At 43.9% G+C, this 20,905-nt stretch overlaps 1 protein-coding gene across 1 annotated transcript in view; it reads right to left on the bottom strand.

Annotated features, from left to right (window-relative positions):
• Positions 1 to 20,905, bottom strand: part of LOC121276960 (growth hormone receptor-like) — a 184,776-nt gene that overhangs the window by 21,859 nt on the left and 142,012 nt on the right. The window contains exons 7-8 of the mRNA XM_041185708.1: positions 19,872 to 20,001; positions 4,673 to 4,842 (exon numbers count right to left, since the gene is read on the bottom strand). Coding sequence (XP_041041642.1) covers positions 4,673 to 4,842; positions 19,872 to 20,001 — 300 coding nt within the window. The remainder of the gene's footprint in view (positions 1 to 4,672; positions 4,843 to 19,871; positions 20,002 to 20,905) is intronic.

Below are 20,905 nucleotides of genomic sequence, written 5' to 3' on the forward strand. Positions count from 1 at the left end.
ATTGAATTTTTTAATGAAGTAACAGAGAAGGCTGATGATGGAAATGCAGTGGATGTTGCCTATGCAGGTTTTAACAAAGTACCACACAAATGACCAGTTAACAAATTGAGATTCATGGAATAGAACGGTCAATGTCAACTTGGTCAACGGCGATAAAACAGTGAGTAATGGTTGGTTGTTTTTAAAACTGGGTGATGGTAGACAGTGGTGTTCCCCCCACTATCAACATCCTGAGGTAGTCATTGACCAGAAACTGAACTGGACTAGCCATACAAAAACTGTGGCTACAAGAGCAGATCAGAGGCTAAGAATCCTGCAGTGAGTAACTCACCTCCTGACTCCCAAAGCCTGTCCACCATCTACAAGGCACAAGTCAGGAGTGTGATGGAATACTCTCCACTTGCCTGGATGAGTGCAGCTCCCACAGCATTCAAGAAACTTGACACTATCCAGGACAAAGCAGCCCGCTAGATTGGCACCATATCCACAAAAATTCACTCCCTCCACCACCAATGCACAGTAGCAGCAGTGTGTGTACCATCTACAAGATGCACTGCAGGAATTCACAAAGGCTCCTTAGACAGCACCTTCCAAACCTACAACCACTACCACCTGGAAGGACAAGGGCAGCAGATAGATGGGAACACCACCACCTGGCAGTCCCCCTCCAAGTCACCCACCATCCTGACTTGGGAATATATCGCTGTTCCTTCACTGTCGCTGGGTCAAAATCCTGGAACTCCCTTCCTAACTGTACTGTGGGTGTACCTATACCACATGGACTGCAGCAGTTCAAGAAGGCAGCTCACCACCACCTTCTTAAGGGCAACTAGGGATGGGCAATAAATGCTGGCCCAGCCAGCGAAGCCCATATCCCGTGAATGAATAAAAATAAAGTTCTCCTTGATCTTTTTGCTCTTGCGTTGCCATCCCAGATTGACTCCCTCTGGATAAGTTACAAGATAAGTCTACAGCTTCCCTCTGTGCCTTGCTTGGCAAAGGGCTTGTTGCATCAAGGCATCACCACGAGCAGCATTTGCCCATCTTACTCTCTAGTCAACCTTCCCACCAAGTGCATCCCTTGTGGGATAGTTATTCCAAACTCAAACCCTCCCCCTGCTGACCCTGTGGACTGTGCCAGCAGATCAGTTCTGACCACTGCACTGTGCAGCGTGTATGTTCACTTGTGAACAAGGCTCTTACCATCCGCAAACCCATTGTGGATGATTGCACCGAGATCATGGCCTTAACAAAAGCCTGGCTGAGGGGATGACACTTTTCCCTTGAATGAAGCCTCCCTACCCAGCTATACTTTCCACCACTTGCCCCGTCAAGACTGACGATGTGAAGGGGTCTCTCTATCACCAAATCGCACCTTGGCCTAATCCTCTACTCCTCTGGCACTTTCTTCTCCTTTAATCATCTTACCTTGTTCCACTCCCTCACCTCTCATTTTAAAATCATCATTCTCCACAACAGTCCCACATACGATAAAAATTTTCTTGCCGAGATACTTTCACTGTCTTTCTTTCTCAGCCTCCGCACAGCGCCACTTCACATCCTTGGTGATTTAAACCTCCAACTCAACTTATCACACACTCTCTCCTCTGAGTTCACTAGCCTCTTATCCTCTCCAAATTTCTCCCTCCATGTAAACACTCCAACCCATATTCACAGCTACCTCCTTGACTTTGCCATCTCATGTTGTCTTGCTAGACCCATCATATCAATCTAAGGCCATCTCCAATCACTTCCCTATATAACTCTCCACCCACACCCCTTTCCACATCCCATCCCTACCTCCTACTCTTTCACTCACATCTCCAACAGTAAGTGTGAGGAGCTTATGGACTTCTTTGTCAGTAAGATTGAAACCATCTGATCTGCTGCCTCTGCCTCATTAGGGAATCAAAGGATATGGGGAACAGCTGGAAGAGTGGAGTTGGGGTCCAAGATAGGCTCACAATGATACTTAATGGCCTGCGGGCTTGATGTGCTGTATGGTCTTCTTTTTCGCCTATTTCTTAGGCTCTTATCCCTCTCTTCCAGTAGCCCACTGGGCAAAACCTTCTCTAAAGCTCCCCCTGCCCTTTTCCTGATCTTGCATCTTTTTCTACTTTTTCTCTCTCTCTTATCTCCACTCATGTCCTCTCTGAGCTCATCTTGTCCATGTCTCAATCCTATTACCACTAAACTGCTACCCACGCAACTTCCCTTCCTGGTTTCTAGGTTAATCGAGATTTTAAACAGTTCCCTCCTTTCAGGTGTTGTACTCTCTCCTTTAAATCTGCTGGTATCACCACTCTCCTCAAAAAACCAAACCATGACCCCACCATCCTTGCAAACTACCACCCCCATCTTGGAGCTCACTTCCCTCTCCAAAGTCCTTGAACATGCTATCACTCCAAATCCATTCCCTCTTCCTTGGAACTTCATGTTTGAATCCTCCAATCAGGGTTCTGACCCTACCTCTGGACTGAAACAGCTCTTTACAGAGTCCCAAATTACATCCTTTGTGCCTGTGGCTAAAGCAAACATTCCCTCCTCATCCTTCTCGACCTGTCTGCAGCCTTTGACATGGCTGACCACACCATCCTCCTCCAACGTCTCTGCACTGTTGTCCAGCTGAGCTGGACTGCTCTCACCAAGTTCCATTCTTATCTACCTTATCTACTTTTAGGATGGGAATAGAGGGATACGGACCCCGGAAGTGCAAAATGTTTTAGTTGACGGGCAATATGATCGGTGCAGGCTTGGAGGGCCGAAGGGCCTGTTCCTGCGCTGTACTTTTCTTTGTTCTTATCATAGCAAGAGAATCACTTGTAATGGCTTCTCTTCCTGTTCCTGCACCATTACCTCTGGTGTACCCCCAGGATCTACCCTTGGCCCCTCCTATTTCTCATCCACACGCTGCCCCTCGGCGACATCATCCAAAAGCACAGCGTTAATTTTCACACGTACGCTGATAACACCCAGCTCTACCTCACCACCGCCTCTCTCGATGCCTCCATTGTTGCTAAATTGTCAGGCTGCTTATCTGACATCTAGTACTGGATGAGCAGAAATTTCCTCCAATTAAATATTGGAAAAACTGAAGACATTATTTTCAGACCTCACTCCAAACTCCGTTCCCTAGCTACTGACTCCACCTGTCTCCCCAACAACAGACTGAGGTCAAACCAGTTTGTTCACAATATTTGACTCCGAGCTCAGCACCCGACCACACATTCTTGCCATCACTAAGACTGCCAGTTTCAACTTTCTTAATGTCGCTCCTGTCTCAGCTCACCCTCATCCATGCTGTCATTACCTCTACACTCGACCATTCCAATGCACTACTGGCTGCTCTCCCACATTCTATCTCCCATAAACTTGAGGTCATCAAAATTCTGCTGCCTGTGCTTAACCCTCACCAAGTCCCTCTCCCCTATCGCCACACTCACTGACAAGTCAAGCAACACCTTGATTTCAAAATTTTTATTCTTGTTTTCAAATCCCTCCATGGCCCTGACCCTCCTGTCTCTGTAATCTCCTCCAGGCCCAAAACACTCCGAGTTATCTACGCTCATCTAATTCTGGCCTCTTCAGCATCCCCAATTTTAATCGCTCCACCTTTGGAGGTTGTGCCTTCAGCTGTCTAGGCCCCAGGCTCAGGAATTCCTTCCTTACACCTCTCCACATGCCTCGCTTTCCTCCCTGAATATACCTCTTTAACCAAGCTTTTGGTCATCTGACCTAACATCTCCTTATGTAGCTCAGTGTCATATTTTGTTTTATAATGCTCCTGTGAAGCACCTTGGGGCATTCAATTCTGATAAAGGTTCTATACAAATATAATTGTTGTTATTGTAATGCCAGAAAACCAGATATTGTGCATTTGAGTGTCCCCACTTCATCTCGCAGGGATTAATGCCTTGTTTAAAGGTGTGGTATTTTACAATAAACATAGGCGAAAATGGCATTCATGATGCAACTCAAACAGGTTCCAACACTTGCCCAAATTGAGAAAAGTGTGCGTGAAGAGACAAAACAAACAAGAGAAAACATTGGACATTTACACCATCTTTCCCGAACTTTGGGACAGATTCTTCCGTAACACAGCAACAGAGGCCACATCTACAGGATACACCAATGTGACATTTGTAGCTGACACTAAGAGTTCTACATTTAATTTAATAGGTCCCGAAAAACCTGAGGAATGAATCTGTCTTGGACAAACATAAAGAATTGTTCAGAGTTAGAGAATAAATCATAATCCCAGTCCTTTTATCTTGCTGAGGTTGTTCAATTCAAATTTTTCAATGTGGTGAAGGGTACAAATTCTAGGGACATGAAATTAAAAATTAAGTTAGGAACAATAAGAGAAGTCAAAGGGAACCTGTTCACCCAAGGGCAATGAAATTGTGAAATAAATAACAAGGAGTAAATAACATTGAAGTGAACAATGTCAATGGGTTCAAGAGATAGTTTGTCTTGTTTCTGGAGGGAGAAAGGATTGAGGGAGACAGTGAGGAGGTTTGTAAACGAGGTTGATCTCTGACAAAGGGCCCAATAACTTTCTCCCATTTCTGAAGATGTTTGTGTTCTGTGTTCAAATTCTGCTGATGTAATAATTCCAACCTGTTCTATCACTACTCTCTCAAAGAACAAGAAGTAACTCTTTTGTTTTTACCGATGTTATCGATGGAGAAACAGCGTTTATCGAAAGTGATGTTCTGATCCTGAAAGTCAGATTTCAGCTGCACACAGTATGAAATCCAGATGGAGGTGTAGGTTTGGTTGAAGTAGCAGGAGTTTTCGTTGTGCATGTATTTGGGACATTCCTTCCAGTCAGCATCATTCCTGAAGGAACATTAATTTGTTAGTGTCTCTGATAAGCAGGAGTGCAAAACATTACACAACCTCGCATTAATCAAGTTCAGTGTGGGTCTGGGCTGATCATTGACTGTATTTTCTTAGAGACTGCTTTCAATACGAGATCAGTACTTTAACAGAGAGAATTATTAATGTAAAGAACATTGGTTTCAGTATAGCAATCAGCCAGCACCAAACCTCAGCTCTCTGTATAAAATGCCAATCAAACTAAAACTGCTGGTGTTTGCTCCTGTATGTCAGACTTAACATTTAAATCTCCCTTCTCTCTATGTAATTCTAATTTTTTTTTAGAGGTTGTCACTGGATTCATTGGTTGTCAGGGCTGTCTTACTTTAAAGCAATATTTTGGATTTGCCTCATCTATACTCTAACCAAACTGTTCCAGTGCAGCTACAACACAGGCAACTCCCCAGAAATGTGGAAAATTTCCTAGGTGTGTCCTGTACACAAAAAGCAGGACAAATCCCACCCGGCCAATTACCACCTCATTAGTCTACTCTCAATCATCAGCTAAGTGATAGAAGGTGTCATCGACAGTGCTATCAAGCAGCACTTACTCAGCAATAACCTGCTCACTAACGCTCTGTTTGGGTTCCAGCAGGGCCACTCAGCTCCTGACCTCATTACAGCCTTGGTCCAAACATGAACAAAAGAGCTCAACTCAGGAAGTGAGGTGAAAGTAACTGCTCTTGACATCAAGGCAGCTTTTGACTAAGTGCAGCATCAAGGAGCACTGACAGAACTGGAATCAAAAAGAAACAGGGGGAAATCTCTCTGCAGGTTCAAGTCATACCTAGCTCAAATGAAGATGTAATGAGTACTGGAGCTCAAACATCTGAGTCCCAGAACATCACTGCAGGAGTTCCTCAGGGTAGTGTCCTAGGCCCAACCATCGTCAGCTGCTTCATCAATGACCTTCGCTCCATCATAAGGTCAGAAGTGGGAATGTTCGCTAATGACTACACAACGTTCAGCACTATTCACAACTCCTCAGATACTGAAGCAGTCCATGTCCAAATCCAGCAAGACCTGGACAATATCCAGGCTTGGGCTGGCAAGTGACAAGTAACGCTCATGCAACATAAGTGCCAGGTAATGACCATCTCCAACAAGAGAGAATCTAACCATCGCCCCCTCGACGTTCATTGGCATTACCATCGCTGAATCCCCCACTATCAACATTCCGGGAGTTATCATTGACCAGAAACTGAACTGGACTAGCCATATAAATACTGTGGCTACAAGAGCAGGTCAGAGGCTGGGAATCCTGAGGCGAATAACTCAACCTCCTTATTCCCCAAAACCTGTCCACCATCTACAAGACACAAAGTTAGGAATCTGATGGAATACTCCCCACTTGCCTGGATGAGTACAGCTCAAGCAACACTGAATAAGCTTGACTCCATCCAGGACAAAGCAACCCACTGATTGACACCCCAACCACCACCTCAAACATTCACTCCCTCTACCACCGACGCACAGTGGCAGCAGTGTGTATCATCTGCAAGATGCACTGCAGCAATTCACCAAGTCTATTTCAACAGCACCTTCCAAACACACAACCACTATCATCTAGAAGGACAGAGGCAGCAGACACATGGGAACACCACCACCAGGAAGTTCCCCTCCAAGTCACTCACCATTCTGGCTTGGAAATATATCGCTGTTCCTTCACTGTTGCTGGGTCAAAATCCTGGAACTATCTTCCTAACACCACTGTGGGTGTACCTACACCACATGAACTTCAGCAGTTCAAGAAGACAGCTCACCACCACCTTCTCAAGGGCAATTAGGGATGGGCAGTTACTGCTGGCCCAGCCAGCGAAGCCCACATCCAAGAAAATAAAAAAAAGTAAAGTCGTTGTCATATTCAATGACCTGTATACTGCCTCACTAACGTGGGTCAGGTACAGAACAGGTTAGATAGAGAGTAAATTTCCCTTTACACTGTCCCATCAAACACTCCCAAGTTAAATAATGGGTCCAATGCATAGTAAGGCTCTTTGTGCCCCAGGAATGGACTCTCAAAGACAGCCTTCTCTTCAATGTTCTCATTGACACTATCAGTTGTCCTTCCAGTCTTTCGGAATAATTGTCCACTTAGAGATCCAGTCCAACAAGAAAGGAGGCACTGCTAGACCTGGTTCTTGGGAATGAGGTGGGCCAAGTAGATCAAAAGACAGTAGGGGAACAGTTAGGGTACAGTGATCATTGTATCATAAGGTTTAGGATTATGGTAGAAAAGGATATCAGTCAATCCAGAGTAAGAATAATCAACTGGCAGAGAGTGGACTTCAATGGGGCAAGAATGGAGCTGGGCCGGATAGACTGGTACCAAAGGTAGGCAGGAAAAACAGTAGCTGAACAATGGGCTACCTTCAAAGGGGAGATGGTTTGGGCACAGTCCAGATGTGTTACCTCAAAAGGGAAGGATAGGACAAACATATCCAGAGCTGCCTGGATGACAAAGGAGATAGAAATTAAGTCAAAGAACAAAAAATGCTTATGACAGGTGTCTGGTAGCAAATACAACTGAGAACCAAGCTGAATATAGAACATTCAAAAGGGATGTGAAAAAGCAAATTCGGGAAGCAAAGAGAGATTATGAAAAAAGACTGACAGCTAACATAAAAGGAAATCCCAAAGTATTCTATAAACACATCAATAGTAAAAGGGTGATAAAAGGAGGAGTAGGGTCGATTAGGGACCAAAAAGGGGATTTTCACATCGAGGCAAGAGGCCTGGCTGAGGTGTTGAATGAATATTTTGGATCTGTCTTTACCTACGAGGCAGATGTTGCCCAGCCAATGGTGACAGAGGAGGAAACTCAGTCACTAGAAGTGTTTAAAATTGATAAGGAGGAGGTATTGGATAAACTGTCGGTACTTAAAGTTGATAAGGCACTAGAACTGGATGAGGTGCATCGGAGAATGTTGAAGGAAGTGAGAATGGAAATTGCAGAGGCACTGGCAATAATCTTTCATTGTTTCTTGGATTTGGGGGAGGTGCCGGGGGACTGGAGAATTGCAAACATTATGCCCTTGTTCAAAAAAGGTTGTGAAGATCTGCCATACAATACAGACCAGTCAGTTTAACTTCAGTGGTGGGGAAACTTCTAGAAACAATTATTTGGGATAGAAGTAGTAGTCACATGGAAACATTTGGATTGATTCGGAAGAGTCAGCATGGATTTGTTAAAGGAAAATCGTGTCTAACTAACTTGCTGGAGTTTTTTGAAGAGGTAACACAGATGGTTGATGAGGGCAAGGCCATCGATGTGGTGTATATGGACTTCCAAAAGGCGTTTGATACAGTGCCACACGACAGACTTGTGAGGGAAGTTTATAGGTCACATGGAATAAAAGGGGCATGGATACAAAATTGACTGAGGCATAGGAAACAGAGCAATGGTTAATCAGTATTTTTCAGGCTGGAAGAAGGTTTGTAGTGGAGTTCCCCAGGAGTCGGTCTTGGGACCCTTGCTCTTCCTGATATATGTAAATGATCTAGATCTTGGTGTATAAGGGACAATTTCAAGTTTGTGGATGACACAAAACTTGGGAGTATTGTAAACTGTGAGAAGGACAGTGTAGAACTTCAAAAGGACATTGACACATTGGTGGGGTGGGCAGATAGGTGGTAGATGAAGTTCATTGTGGAGAAGTGTGAGGTGATACGTTTTGGTACAAAGAACATGGAGAGACAGTATAAAATAAAGAATACTATTCTAAAGGGTGTGCAGGAGCAGAGAGACCTGGGTGTATATGCACATAAATTAGTAAAGGTGGCAGGACAGGTAGAGAAAGCTGTTTCTAAAGCATACAATATCCTGTGCTTCATTAATAGGGGCATAAAGTTCCAGAGCAGGGAGGTTATGATGAACTGATATAAGACACTGCTTAGACCTCAGCTGGAGTAGTGTTACAGTTCTGGGCGCCACATTAAGGAAGGATGTGAACGCATTGGAGAGAGTGCAGAAGAGGTTTACAAGAATGGTCCCAGGGATGAGACACTTTAGTTATGAGGAAAGATTGGAGAAGTTGGGACAGTTCTCCTTGGAGAGGAGAAGGCTTAGAGGAGACTTGATAGAAGTTTTCAAAGTCATGAGGGGCCTGGACAGAGTAGATAGGGAGAAACTGTTCCCGCTTGTAAACAGATCGAGAACCAGAGGGCATAGTTTTAAAGTGTTTTGCAAAAGAAGCAAATGCGACGTGAGAAAAAGCTTTTTCACACAGCGAGTAGTTAGGGTTTGGAATGCACGGCCTGGAAGTGTGGTGGAAGCAGGCTCAATTGAGGCATTCAAGAGGGCATTGGATGATTATCTAAATAGAAACAATGTGCAGGGGTACGAGGAAAAGGCAGGAGATTGGCACTAAGTTAAAATGCTCAGAGAGCCGGTGCAGACATGATGGGCTGAATGGCCTCCTTCTACACCGTAACAATTCTGTGATTCTATGAGAGATGTTTACTTGCATCAACAAGTAATTCAAAGCTGTTGACTCAGAAAAGAAATTTTACCTTATTTGGTAATGGCCCCAGGTCTTGATTAGAAATGTCACTCTAACTCAAATTGTTCTTCATCCCTTAATAGTACCATCTATTACCTATAATCTGTGGTAGTGATTAAATCACCCTTTATTGGGTTATCTGTTTTGTTCACCTAGACCACACAGCATTTAAAGCAATTACGTATAGATGTACATTTTTGCTACTAGTCATAGCTACAAAGGCAGAATGGCACAAGTGGTAATCAGATGGCAATATTAAAGATCACAAATTATTCCTGTGACTAAGAATTTGATTTTATAAAACAGAAAGGAAGCAGTGAATGAAGGTGCCAATCACAAGATAAGAAATAAACTGTCATCCAAGGAGAAGACAGCTCAATTCGGGAGCCAGAGAGGAGTGAAGTGATGGGGACCATGGTAATGTCAACTGATCAGACTTGGTTCATTAGTTGTTTCTCAAAGTTGAAAACAAAACCATAAAAGAACTAGTATATCACTTGTTAGCAAAATATTTTCTTGTAATGGCCAGAATCTGTCTTTTTTCTATTTGTCCATAGTTTTCTCTCTTTCTCTCTTTCTCTCTCTCTTTCTATCAGTCCATTGCACCAGCTGTCTCTTTTCCCCTGGGTCAGTCATTTTCCTGGGTAGCCATGCGCACAGAAAATTTCCACTCAATTAATTTATTACTCACTTTGAGAAAAAAAAAAGCAGCATTTTATCTGAAGAGCCGCTTCTCAGGTTTGTAATGCATACAATTCTTAATTTCTCTGCTGCTGCGGGAACATTTCAATGTCCTTAAACATAAAGGATTGGTAGGATATGTTCATTTTTAAAAAGCATTTCACCAAGTCAGTCTATTCAAAGCAACAATAACTTGACTTTACAATAGCACCTTTAATGTAGAAAAATTAGCAAAAGTTCTTCACAGGAGCATTTTTGGACAAAAGTTAACACCGAGCCACAGCAGGAGATATTTTTGCTTAAAGGCCTGAGTTGTAAGAAGAATCTTAAAAATGGAGAGAGAGTGGAGGAAGGGAAAGGATTGGCGAGGCAGCTCAATTCACGGCCACGATTGATGTGCAAATGGAGTGGATATGGACGAGAGACCAGAGATGGATGGAATAGCACAAGTGTTGGAGGGGTAAAAACAAAAAACTGCAGATGTTGGAAATCCAAAACAAAAACAGAATTACCTGGAAAAACTCAGCAGGTCTGGCAGCATCGGCGGAGAAGAAAAGAGTTGATGTTTCGAGTCCTCATGACCCTTCGACAGAACTCAAAGCCGAAGGGTCATGAGGACTCGAAACATCAACTCTTTTCTTCTCCGCTGATGCTGCCAGACCTGCTGAGTTTTTCCAGGTAATTCTGTTTTAGTGTTGGAGGGGTGTAGGGCTGGAGAAGATTACAGAGATAAGATGGGGATGATACATTTGAAAACAGAAGATAATCAAATTGGAGGGGTTTGAATGACTGGGAACCAATGTTGGTTGGTGAGCCCAGGGACGCCGAGTGAACAGGATTTGGTATGGCGAGGAAACATAGTGCAGATTTTCTCAGGCTCCTGCCAGCAGATCTGCAGTGACACTAACTGGCTAGCTCCTTCATGGAACCAACACAGTCATCATAGGCCAAATGGCCTCCTTCAATGCAATAAGAGTGCACTATATAACCAAGCCTTTCGTAGTTTTAAACATGTCTATTGTATCTTCTTTCAGTCTTCACTTTTCAGGAGAGAAAAGATACAAGAGAAAGACACAAGGTTGTCAATCTCTTCTCATACGTCCTTCCCTTAACTGGAGGACAATGTGCAATGTCAAAGGCTACGAAGACATTGAGAAGGACAGAGAGGGATATTCATCACAGTCACAATCACAGAGGATGTCATTTGTTACTTTGATTAGAGTTGTTTAAATACTGTGACAAGGTGGAATCCTACTGGAAAGAGAAGCACAGGTTTGGGAAGTGACAACATATTCAAGGGCTTGAGAGTAAAATGAGGTGAGAGGTGGGGCAGTTTATTCCAAAATGAGTGAGGTCAAGGCCAACGTTCCTCTAGGGTGTGCACATTGCAGATGCGCAGGAACCCAGAAGGTACTGCGAAGATCGTTCACAAGTTGTCCTGCTTAAGATAATTCACATGCGCAGGTGTGAAAAAAAATTTAAAGGTACCGCATAATGAAATGAAAAGGCTGTGAGAACACAGAAAAAATTAAAGGGAAGATTGGTCAATGGTGTTTTTTTATCAGCTAGCATGGGGAGCAGGAAAAGAAGTTGGGCGGTCAGCAGATAGAGCTCTTATATCAACCTGCCCTGGCCATATACTCCAAGACCCCACAGTCACTATCAACATCACACTCCTATGTTCAGTACAGAGGTTTTGCTATCTTGGGAGTATCTTCTTCAATAACAAACACTGGATGACAAAATCAATCATTGCCTGGCAAAAACAAGCCCTGTGTTTGGCTGGCTCATTCGCAGACTTTGGAAAGAGCATGGAGTTTGTCTCAGAATAAAGGTCAAAGTCTACCAGGCAGCTGTTCTTATACCATTTCTTTATGAGTGCAAGACTTGGACAACCTGCAGGCATCACAAAAAGCAACTAGAGACTGTATCCCAATACGTGGGTGAAAAAACAACCTTGGAGAGACCCAAATTAAAAAGTCTGTGTCATCATGCAATTTCAATATTTGAGGAGAACAGAGTCAAGTACCTTCAGGAACAGTGAGTATGGCACAAAGCCAATGCCTCCGTCCATCCCTCCAACACTGACTTCATATGTGGTATTTGTAATCAGTTAAGCAAATTGAGACATGGCGTCATGAAATGCATCGAAACAGACTGTAAATTGATCTTTTATTTTACTTGCTGAGACTCATCCATCAAAGTGACAGGCTAATCCATTTATGGTCAACAGTTGAGAATGGGGTCAAGAGAATAGAAGTTGGATTTCATGTGCAAGTAGATCTTTCACAGAAATAAAAGGAAATAGGAGAAAAACTAAAGAAAAATGTGGGTTGAGGGGTCAGCGCCAGGACTGCACTGGTGGGCAGAATGCAGGACAAGCAGTAGGGGCAGCTGAACAGATGGTCTCAATCTTAGTAAACTCCATAAGTTCCTCGCATTTGTTGTTGAAAATGAAGGTTTAGGGTTGGGGGAGAGGTGCTTAAGGAAAAGGTTGATAGAGTGGAAAAGAAGCAGAGAGTTATCTTTCCATTTTATTATGAATCTGGAGCAGAAGACATTTTTGGCAAAGCCCGATAATGTTTTTTGTGGCCCAGCCAGATCTAACAATGGGCAGCTAAACAAATGCTGGATATACTTGTATCTATGCTCCTTTGAGTTAAGTATTGAAATTGGAATTGACACCAGGATTAATGACCATGGTGACAGAGAGTAAGGGCTTTACTGAAGATGTAGACACAGAGTGGATGGTGAGTGAGTAACTGAGCTGCTGAAGTAATTCAGCAAATGGAAGTCTAAAGGCAGTTGGGAGTTTGATGAGGTAACAAAGAGCTTGTTTGATATGGTCTACGTGGATTTTAGCAAGGCTTTTGATCAAGTCCCATGTAGCAGACTGGTCAGAAAATTAAAATCTCGTGAGATCTAAGCTAAATTGGATTCACAATTGATTAATTGACAGGAATAAAGGGTAATGATTGATAGGTGTTTTTTTGACTAGAAAGCTGTTTCTAGTGAGGTTCCGCAGGGCTCAGTACTGGGTCCCTTGCTGTTTGTGATATATATCGGTGACTTAGACTTAAATAGGCTTGACAAAGAAGTTTGCAGGTGATAGGAGAATTGGCCGCGTGGTTGGTATTGAGGGAGAAGGCTAGAGGAAGATATCATCGGACTGGCCAAATGGGCAGAAAAGTGACAAATGGAATTCAGTCGGAGAAGTGTAAGGTAATGCATTTGGGGAGGACAAAGAAGGAACACATAATAAATGGTAGGATACTGAGAAGTGTAGAGGAACAGAGGGGCAGAATCCCTGAGATAGCAGGATAGGTAGATAAGATGGTTAACAAAGCATATGGAATTCTTTATTGGCTGAAGCAAGGAGTATAAGAGCAGGGAGGTTATGCTGAAACTGTATAAAGTGCTAATTAGACTGCAGCTAGAGTACTGTGTACAGTTCTGGTCACCAGATTACAGGAAGGATGTGATAGTACCAGAGAGGGTATAGAGGAGATTTATGAACATGCTGCCAGGAATGGAGAAGTTTAGCTCTGAGGAAAGATTCTTTGTTTTCTTTGGAACAGAGGAGACTGAGGAAAGATTTAATTGAGGTGGATAAAATGATGAGAGACCTAAGTAGTGCTTTTTAAAAATTATTTCATGTCTCTACTTCCATTCAGGCAGTGAATTCCTGATACTACCCCCCATCCTCTGCGTTAAAAAAAATCCTCAAATCTCCACTAAACCTCCTGCCCCTTACCTTAAATCTATGCCCCCTGGCTATTGACCCCTCCACTAAGGGGAAAAGTTTCTTCCTATCTACCCTATCTATGCCCCTCATAATTTTGTATACCTCTAACAGGTCCCCCCTCCGCCTTCTCTGCTCAAAGGAAAACAACCCCAGCCTATCTAGTCTCTCTTCATAGCTGAAACACTTCAGCCCAGGCAGCGTCGGTGAATCTCCTCTGCACCCTCTCCAGTGCAATCATATATTTCCTATAGTGTGGCAACCAGAACTGCACACAGCACTCCAGCTGTGGCCTATCTAATGCTTTATACAGCTCCATCACAACCTCCCTGCTCTTGTATTCTATGCCTCGACTAATAAAGGCAAGTATCCCATATGCCTTCTTAATCACCTTACCTACCTGTGCTACTGTCTTCAGGGATCTATGGGCATGTAAACCAAGGCCCCTCTGATCCTCTGTACTTCCTAGGGTCCTGCCATTCATTGTATACTCCCTTGCCTTGTTATTCCTCCTGAAATGCCTCACACTTTTCAGGATTAAATTCCATTTGCCACTGTTCTGCCCATCTTACGAGCCCATCTATATCATCCTGCAGTCTAAGGCTTTCCTCCTTATTATTTACCACACTACCAATTTTCAAATCATCTGCAAAATTACTGATCATGCCTTCTACATTCATGTATAGATCATTAATGTACACTACAAACAGCAAGGGACCCAGCACCGAACCCTGCGGTACACCACTGGACACAGCCTTCCAGTCGCGAAAACAATCTTCCCATCACCCTCTGACTCCTGCCACTAAGCCAATTTTGACTCCAATTTGCAAAATTGCCCTGGATCCCATGGGCTCTTACCTTCTGGACCATTCTCCCATGTGAGACCTTGTCAAAAGCCTTACTGAAGTCCATGTAGACTACATCAACTGCATTAACCTAATCTACACTCTTAGGCCAGAATTTTTACCTTGATGAGCAGGTGGGCCCCACCGGCTCGGCAGCGGGCGGGCAGCCAAACTCCACCGCCAAAGCGGGCCCTGCCGCCATTTTAACTATGCGCTTCCTGTGCAGCTGGGGGGAGGGGATTCCCCATCTGTTAAAGTGTGCTCTTTTGCACATGCGCGCGAAAGAGCACACATCTCCATGAGACTAAGTGCTGTCTCAGGGAGATTACTGACAATATAAAAACCTTTAAAAATAGAAAAATATTAAAATTATTAACATGTCCCCCTTATGTGACAATGTCACATGAGATGGGATATGTTAATAAGAAGCACGTAAACTTTATTGAAGTTTATAAAAACGGACATGAAACCTCATCCCACCAGTAGATGAGCTTTCATGTATTATCAGAAGCCCACTGTGGCTCCTGGCTTGCCCACCAGCCTTAAGGTTGGATGGGCATGCATTTAACAAGCTTAATTATCATGTCAATGGCCTTAATTGGCCATTGACAGGTTGGCTGTGGGACAGCTGATTTCGCTGTCCTCCCGCCTTCCTCAATATTTAAATGGACCGGGATGATGTCGGGGGTTCCTCTCAACATCATCCCGCATCATTTTTCCGTTGGCGAGTGGGCCCCACCCCCAAATCGCTGACAGGAAAATTCTGACCTTAGTTACCTCCTCGGATAATTCAATCAAATTTGTTAGACATGATCTCCCCCCGACAAAGCCATGCTGACTATCCTTGATTAATCCTTTCCTTTCCAAATGGAGATTAATTCTGTGCCTCAGAATTTTTTCCAAAAGTTTCCTTACCACTGATGTTAGACTCACTGGCCTTTGGTTCCCTCATTTATCCCTACCACCCTTTTTGAATAATGGTACCACATTCACTGTCTTCCAGTCCTCTGACACCTCTCCTGTGGCCAGAGAGAATTTGAAAATTAATGTCAGGGCCCCTTCAATCTACCCCTTTGCCTCTCACAGCAGCCTGGGATACATCTCATCTGGGCCTGAGGACTTATCCACTTTTAAACTTGCTAAATCCACTAATACCTCCTCCCTCTCAATGCAAATTTGTTCAAGTATATCATAATCCCCCTCCCTGATTTCTGTACCTCCATCGTCCTTCTCTACAGTGAATACAGGTGAAATGTAATCATGTGAAACCTCACCTATGTCTTCCAGCTCCTCACACAGATTGCCATTTTGGTCCCTAATGGGCCCTACTCTTGCCCTGGTTATCCTCTTGCCCCTAATGTACTTATAAAACATCTTCAGATTTTCCTTTATTTTACCTGCCAGTATTTTTTCATGCCCCCTCTTCGTTCTCCTTATTTCTTTTTTAAGTAACCCCTTGTACTTTCTATACTCCTGTAGGACCTCCGCTGTTTTGAGCCCTTGGTATCTTCCCTAAACTTCCCTTTTTTTCCTTATCTAATCCTGTTTATTCCTCGCCATCCAGGGTTCTCTGGACTTGTTGGTCCCATCCATTTACAGGAACATGTTGGCTCTGAACTTTCACTATTTCCTTTTTGAATGACTCCCACTGCCCGGATGTAGATTTTCCTACAAGTAGCTGCTCCCAGTCCACTTTGGCCAGATCCTGTCTTATCATATTAAAATTGTCCTTCCCCCAACTCAGAACCTTTATTTCTGTCCTTTTCCATAACTACCTTAAACCTTGCTGAGTTATGGTCACTATCACCAAAATGCTCCTCCACTGACGCCGGTTTTGTTCCCTAAAACTAGGTCCAGCACTGCTCCCTCCCTTGTAGGATTTTTTACGCGCTGGCTTAAAATCTCTCCTGGATAAATTTAGAGAATTCCACCCTCTCTGAGGCTTTCACACTTTTGTCTATCCCAGTTAATATTGGGGAAGTTGAAATCCCCTATTATTATTACCCTATTATTTTTACACTTCTCTGAGATTTGCCCTTCCATCTCTCCCTGACTGGGGGTCTATAGTATACTCCCAGCAATGTGATTGCCCCTTTTTTGTTTTTATGTTCTATCCATATGGCCTCATTTGGGGAACCTTCTAAGATACCATCCCTCCTTACTGCAGTAATTGACTCCTTGATCAATAATGCAATGCCACCTCCTCTTTTACACCCACCCCCTATCAAGCTTGAAGATTCTATACCCCGGAATATTGAGCTGCAGTTCTGCCCCTCCCTCAACCATGTCTCTATGATGGCAATGATATCATATTCCCATGTGTTGATCAACACTCAGCTCATCTGCCTTACCTGGAAGACTCCTTGCATTAAAATAAATGCCATTCAGCCTTGCAATGTTCTCTTGTGCCTGAACTTGACTACATATGCTCTGCCTTCTAGACTGACTTGGCTTTTCTTTTATATTTGTCTGTACATCACTCCCTACTATACCTCCACTCCGCATCCCATTGACAGAGTGACTGCCCTTGACATCAAAGCCGCATTTGACCGACTATGGGATCAAGGAGTCTGTGAAAAATTGGAGCCAATGGAAATCAAGGAGAAAACTCTCAGCTCGTTAGAGTCATACATAGCACAAAGGAAGGTGGTTGTAGTTGTTGGAGGTCAATCACCTTAGTTTCAGGACATCACTGCAGGACTTCCACAGAGTAGTGCCCTCGGCCCAACCATCTTCGGCTGCTTCATCATAACCTTCTCTCCATCATAAGGTCATTAATGGGGATATTTGCTAATGATTGCACAATGTTCACACCATTCACAACTCCTGAGATACTGAAGAACTCCATGTCCATATACAGCAAGACCTGGACAATATCCAGGATTGGGTTGATAAGTGGAAAGCAACATTCGTGCCACACAAGTGTCAGGCAATGACCATCTCCAACAAGAGAGAATCTAATCTTCTCCCCTTGACATTCAATGACATTACCATCGCTGAATCCCCCACCATCAACTTTCTGAGGGTTAACATTGACCAGAAACTGAACTGAACTAGCCATAATAATACTGTGGCTACAAGAGCAGGTCAGAGGCTGGGAATTCTGCATAGAGTAACTCCTGACTCTCCAGAGCCTGTCCACCATCTACAAGATGCAAGTCAGGAGTATGATGAAATACTGCCCGCTTGCCTGGATCAACAGCTCCAACAACACTCAAGAAGCTTGACACCATCCAGGACAAAGCAGCTGCTTGATTGGCACCAAATCCACATACATTCACTCCCTCCAACACCGACACACAGTAGCAGCAGTATGTACCATTTACAAGATGCATTGCAGGAACTAACTAAGGCTCCTTCAACAGCACCTTCCAAACCCATGATCACTACTATCTAGTAGAACAAGGGCAGCAGATATATGTGAACACAACCACCTGCAAGTTTCCCCTCCAAGCCACTCACCATCCTGACTTGGAACTATATCGCCATTCCTTTACTGTCACTGGGCCAAAATCCTGGAACTCTCTCCCTAACAGCACTGTGGGTGTACCTACACCACAGGAACTGCAGCAGTTCAAGAAGGCAGCTCACCACCACCTTCTCAAGGGCAATTAGGGGTGGGCAATAAATGTTGGCCCAGCCATGGCACCCACATCCCGTGAATGAATAAAGAAAAACCAAGGACATGGGTTTAAAGTAATTTGTAGAACAATTAGAGGGGAGCTGAGGAGAAATTCTTTCCCCCCAGAGGGTGGTGGGGATCTGGAGCTCATTGCCTGAAAGGATGATAGAGGCAGAAACCCTCATAATATTTAAAAAAAAACACATGGATATGCAGTTGACATGCCAGATCCTACAGGACTGAAAACTATGAGCTGGAAAGTGGATTAGGCTGGATTGCTCTTTCTCAGTTGCCAAGAAACCCCAACTTTCCTGATTCCAGAGGTTGGGAACTACAAGTCCCGACAGGCCTCGGGAGTTTCCGCGTATTCATGGATTGGAAGCGGGCAGCGCATACAAGTACAGTTTTTGCTGTTTTTTGGGCTGGGGACAAGGGCCCAGTGCACCTGCATTTGAAAGAAAACAGTGCGAAACACGATCATGGGACCCAAGAGTGGAGTGCCATACCAGAGAGAAATCCCAGACAGGGGACAGGGAGAGATCCCAAAGGGGGAGCCCAGGCCAAGGTCCCAGAGGGAGGAAGACAGAACCGGGGAAGGGGCCACCAGGAGGAGCAGACCACCGGTAGGAGGAGACCACTAGGGAGAGAGGCAAAGGAAGAAGCTCCAAACAGTAAAAGTGCTGCAGTTGGCAGGCTTCAAGTCGTGAAGGTTCGAGGGAAGCCCTGGAGATCTGAAAAGGCAGCAGAAGGTTGGTGACTCCGTCCTACAAACCACTCGGGCAAAGGTAACCTCTTGGAGTAGTGTCCTGTTCTTTGGCTGCACAGAGCAGAAGTTGTGATTGTGAGTTGGTGCTGGAGGGCAGACTCGGATATCTGGGGGAACGGAGTCTTGGGAGACGAGACTGAAACCCTACGAGGTGGGCCATTGTTGAGGCAGTCTGAGTCGGAATGACTTTTGGAGAGAATTCCAAGGATAGATTTTTGAAAGGGAAGAGTGAAGACTTGCAATTCCTCAAAGGGGAGACAGAGTTTTAAAGAGATTGTGTAACTCAATGAACATGGACATCTAGGTGGCTTGCTTAGATATTCTTGGAATCTGTCTTGGTCATACGTGCCATTTAACGTGTCGTGTGGATGTTAGACTCCTGCTTGCCTGTTATTTCACATTTAACTCATATTAATCCTCAACATTGGAGTGTAAGTTAGATATCGTAAATTGTTTCATCTTTCTGACCTTGTATTGTAAAGTTTATTTTGTTTCTTCAAGCCCGTGGAATCTTGTGGCTTTATTGTCTAAGCAAGTATCTTGAATCCCAAATTTTGTATACTTTAAACAAAAGGTTATTGGACCCTAACTGGTTCGTCCAAAAACTTAGAGGTCTGGACCAGGGTCATAACACTGTCAATATGGACACAAAAGCAAAATGGCCTCCTTGTGCAACATAAATTTTCTAACAAGGTAAATGCAGGACTCCATGATCCTCTCACACATTTGTTAAGGGTACCTACACTTACTTCTTCTGAACACAGAAACATCACTTGTACAGCAAAAACGAATACAACAAAATGCAGAAATACATCATCATCATCAAACTTACCCCTTTGTGTAAAAGAACCTCAGCCGCCTTCGTTCTGTCAGGTTCTGATAGTTTCCAACACTCCACCTGCATGTGAAGGTCTCCTGCTCTGGTGAGCGGCATTCTGTAATCCTAGGTCTTTCCAAAGGAACTGTAACAGAGGAGAGAGATATACAGGCACTAGTGCAATAAATTAAACGGCACTGTGGCCATGTCCCAGGAAGGCAACCTGTTTTCTGAGACATGTGCACAACTATTAAAGACTAACAGAACAGTACTGGAACCCTGTACCTCTTTTACCCTGAAAAGCAAGATCCTGCCATTGTACCATCTGCTTTATGATGAACCAATCAATAATGTGCCAATGCCAATACACATGTCCTCAAAACAACAGTCAGGTTTAGCTTCTTCCCTACCTGAGTCAATCCCCTCTATTCTCCCAGTATCTGACCCATGCCAGGAAAAGTTAAGACACCTAGCTCTAATTGGATAAAATCAAGCATTCTTCAAGTACAGGCCTTGGCATGGGCAGGGGAATGGAGGAAAAGTTGCCTTGCCCAGTTGCTCTTTCCTAGATCTTCTGAAAGCCTCTTTCAGACCAAGTCTCTGGAAAGAGATTTCCTGCTCTCAGGCATGGAGAGTGTATGGTGCAGATGGGGGTTTACAATACAAGATTCCATTCAGAATGGTAATCCAGGGATTCTCCAGGGATCAACGGTTACTCATTGCATTTTTCACCTAAGAGTTTTCACTGCCCTTCCTCCTCTGTTGAGGATGTTGATTTCTTATTGTGCTATGATGCCACATGGATAAATCACCTTCTAAGCCTTGACAAGACTGACTATCATTCCCTTGTTATCTCAACATAAAGGGGCAAATTTTCAGGAAAACTCCCAATTTAGCAAACCCTACTCAAGAAAAAGTACCCCAAATAAGAACATAGGAACAGGAGTAGGCCATTCGGCCTGTCAAGACTGCTCCACCATTCAATTTGATCATGGCGTTTTTCAAGGGGTAGGTGCTAACTAGAGTTGGGCCTGCCAACCCCAGAAAGA

This window comes from Carcharodon carcharias, chromosome 4 (genome assembly GCF_017639515.1).
Source record: "Carcharodon carcharias isolate sCarCar2 chromosome 4, sCarCar2.pri, whole genome shotgun sequence".
Classification (NCBI taxonomy): Eukaryota; Metazoa; Chordata; class Chondrichthyes; order Lamniformes; family Lamnidae; genus Carcharodon; species Carcharodon carcharias.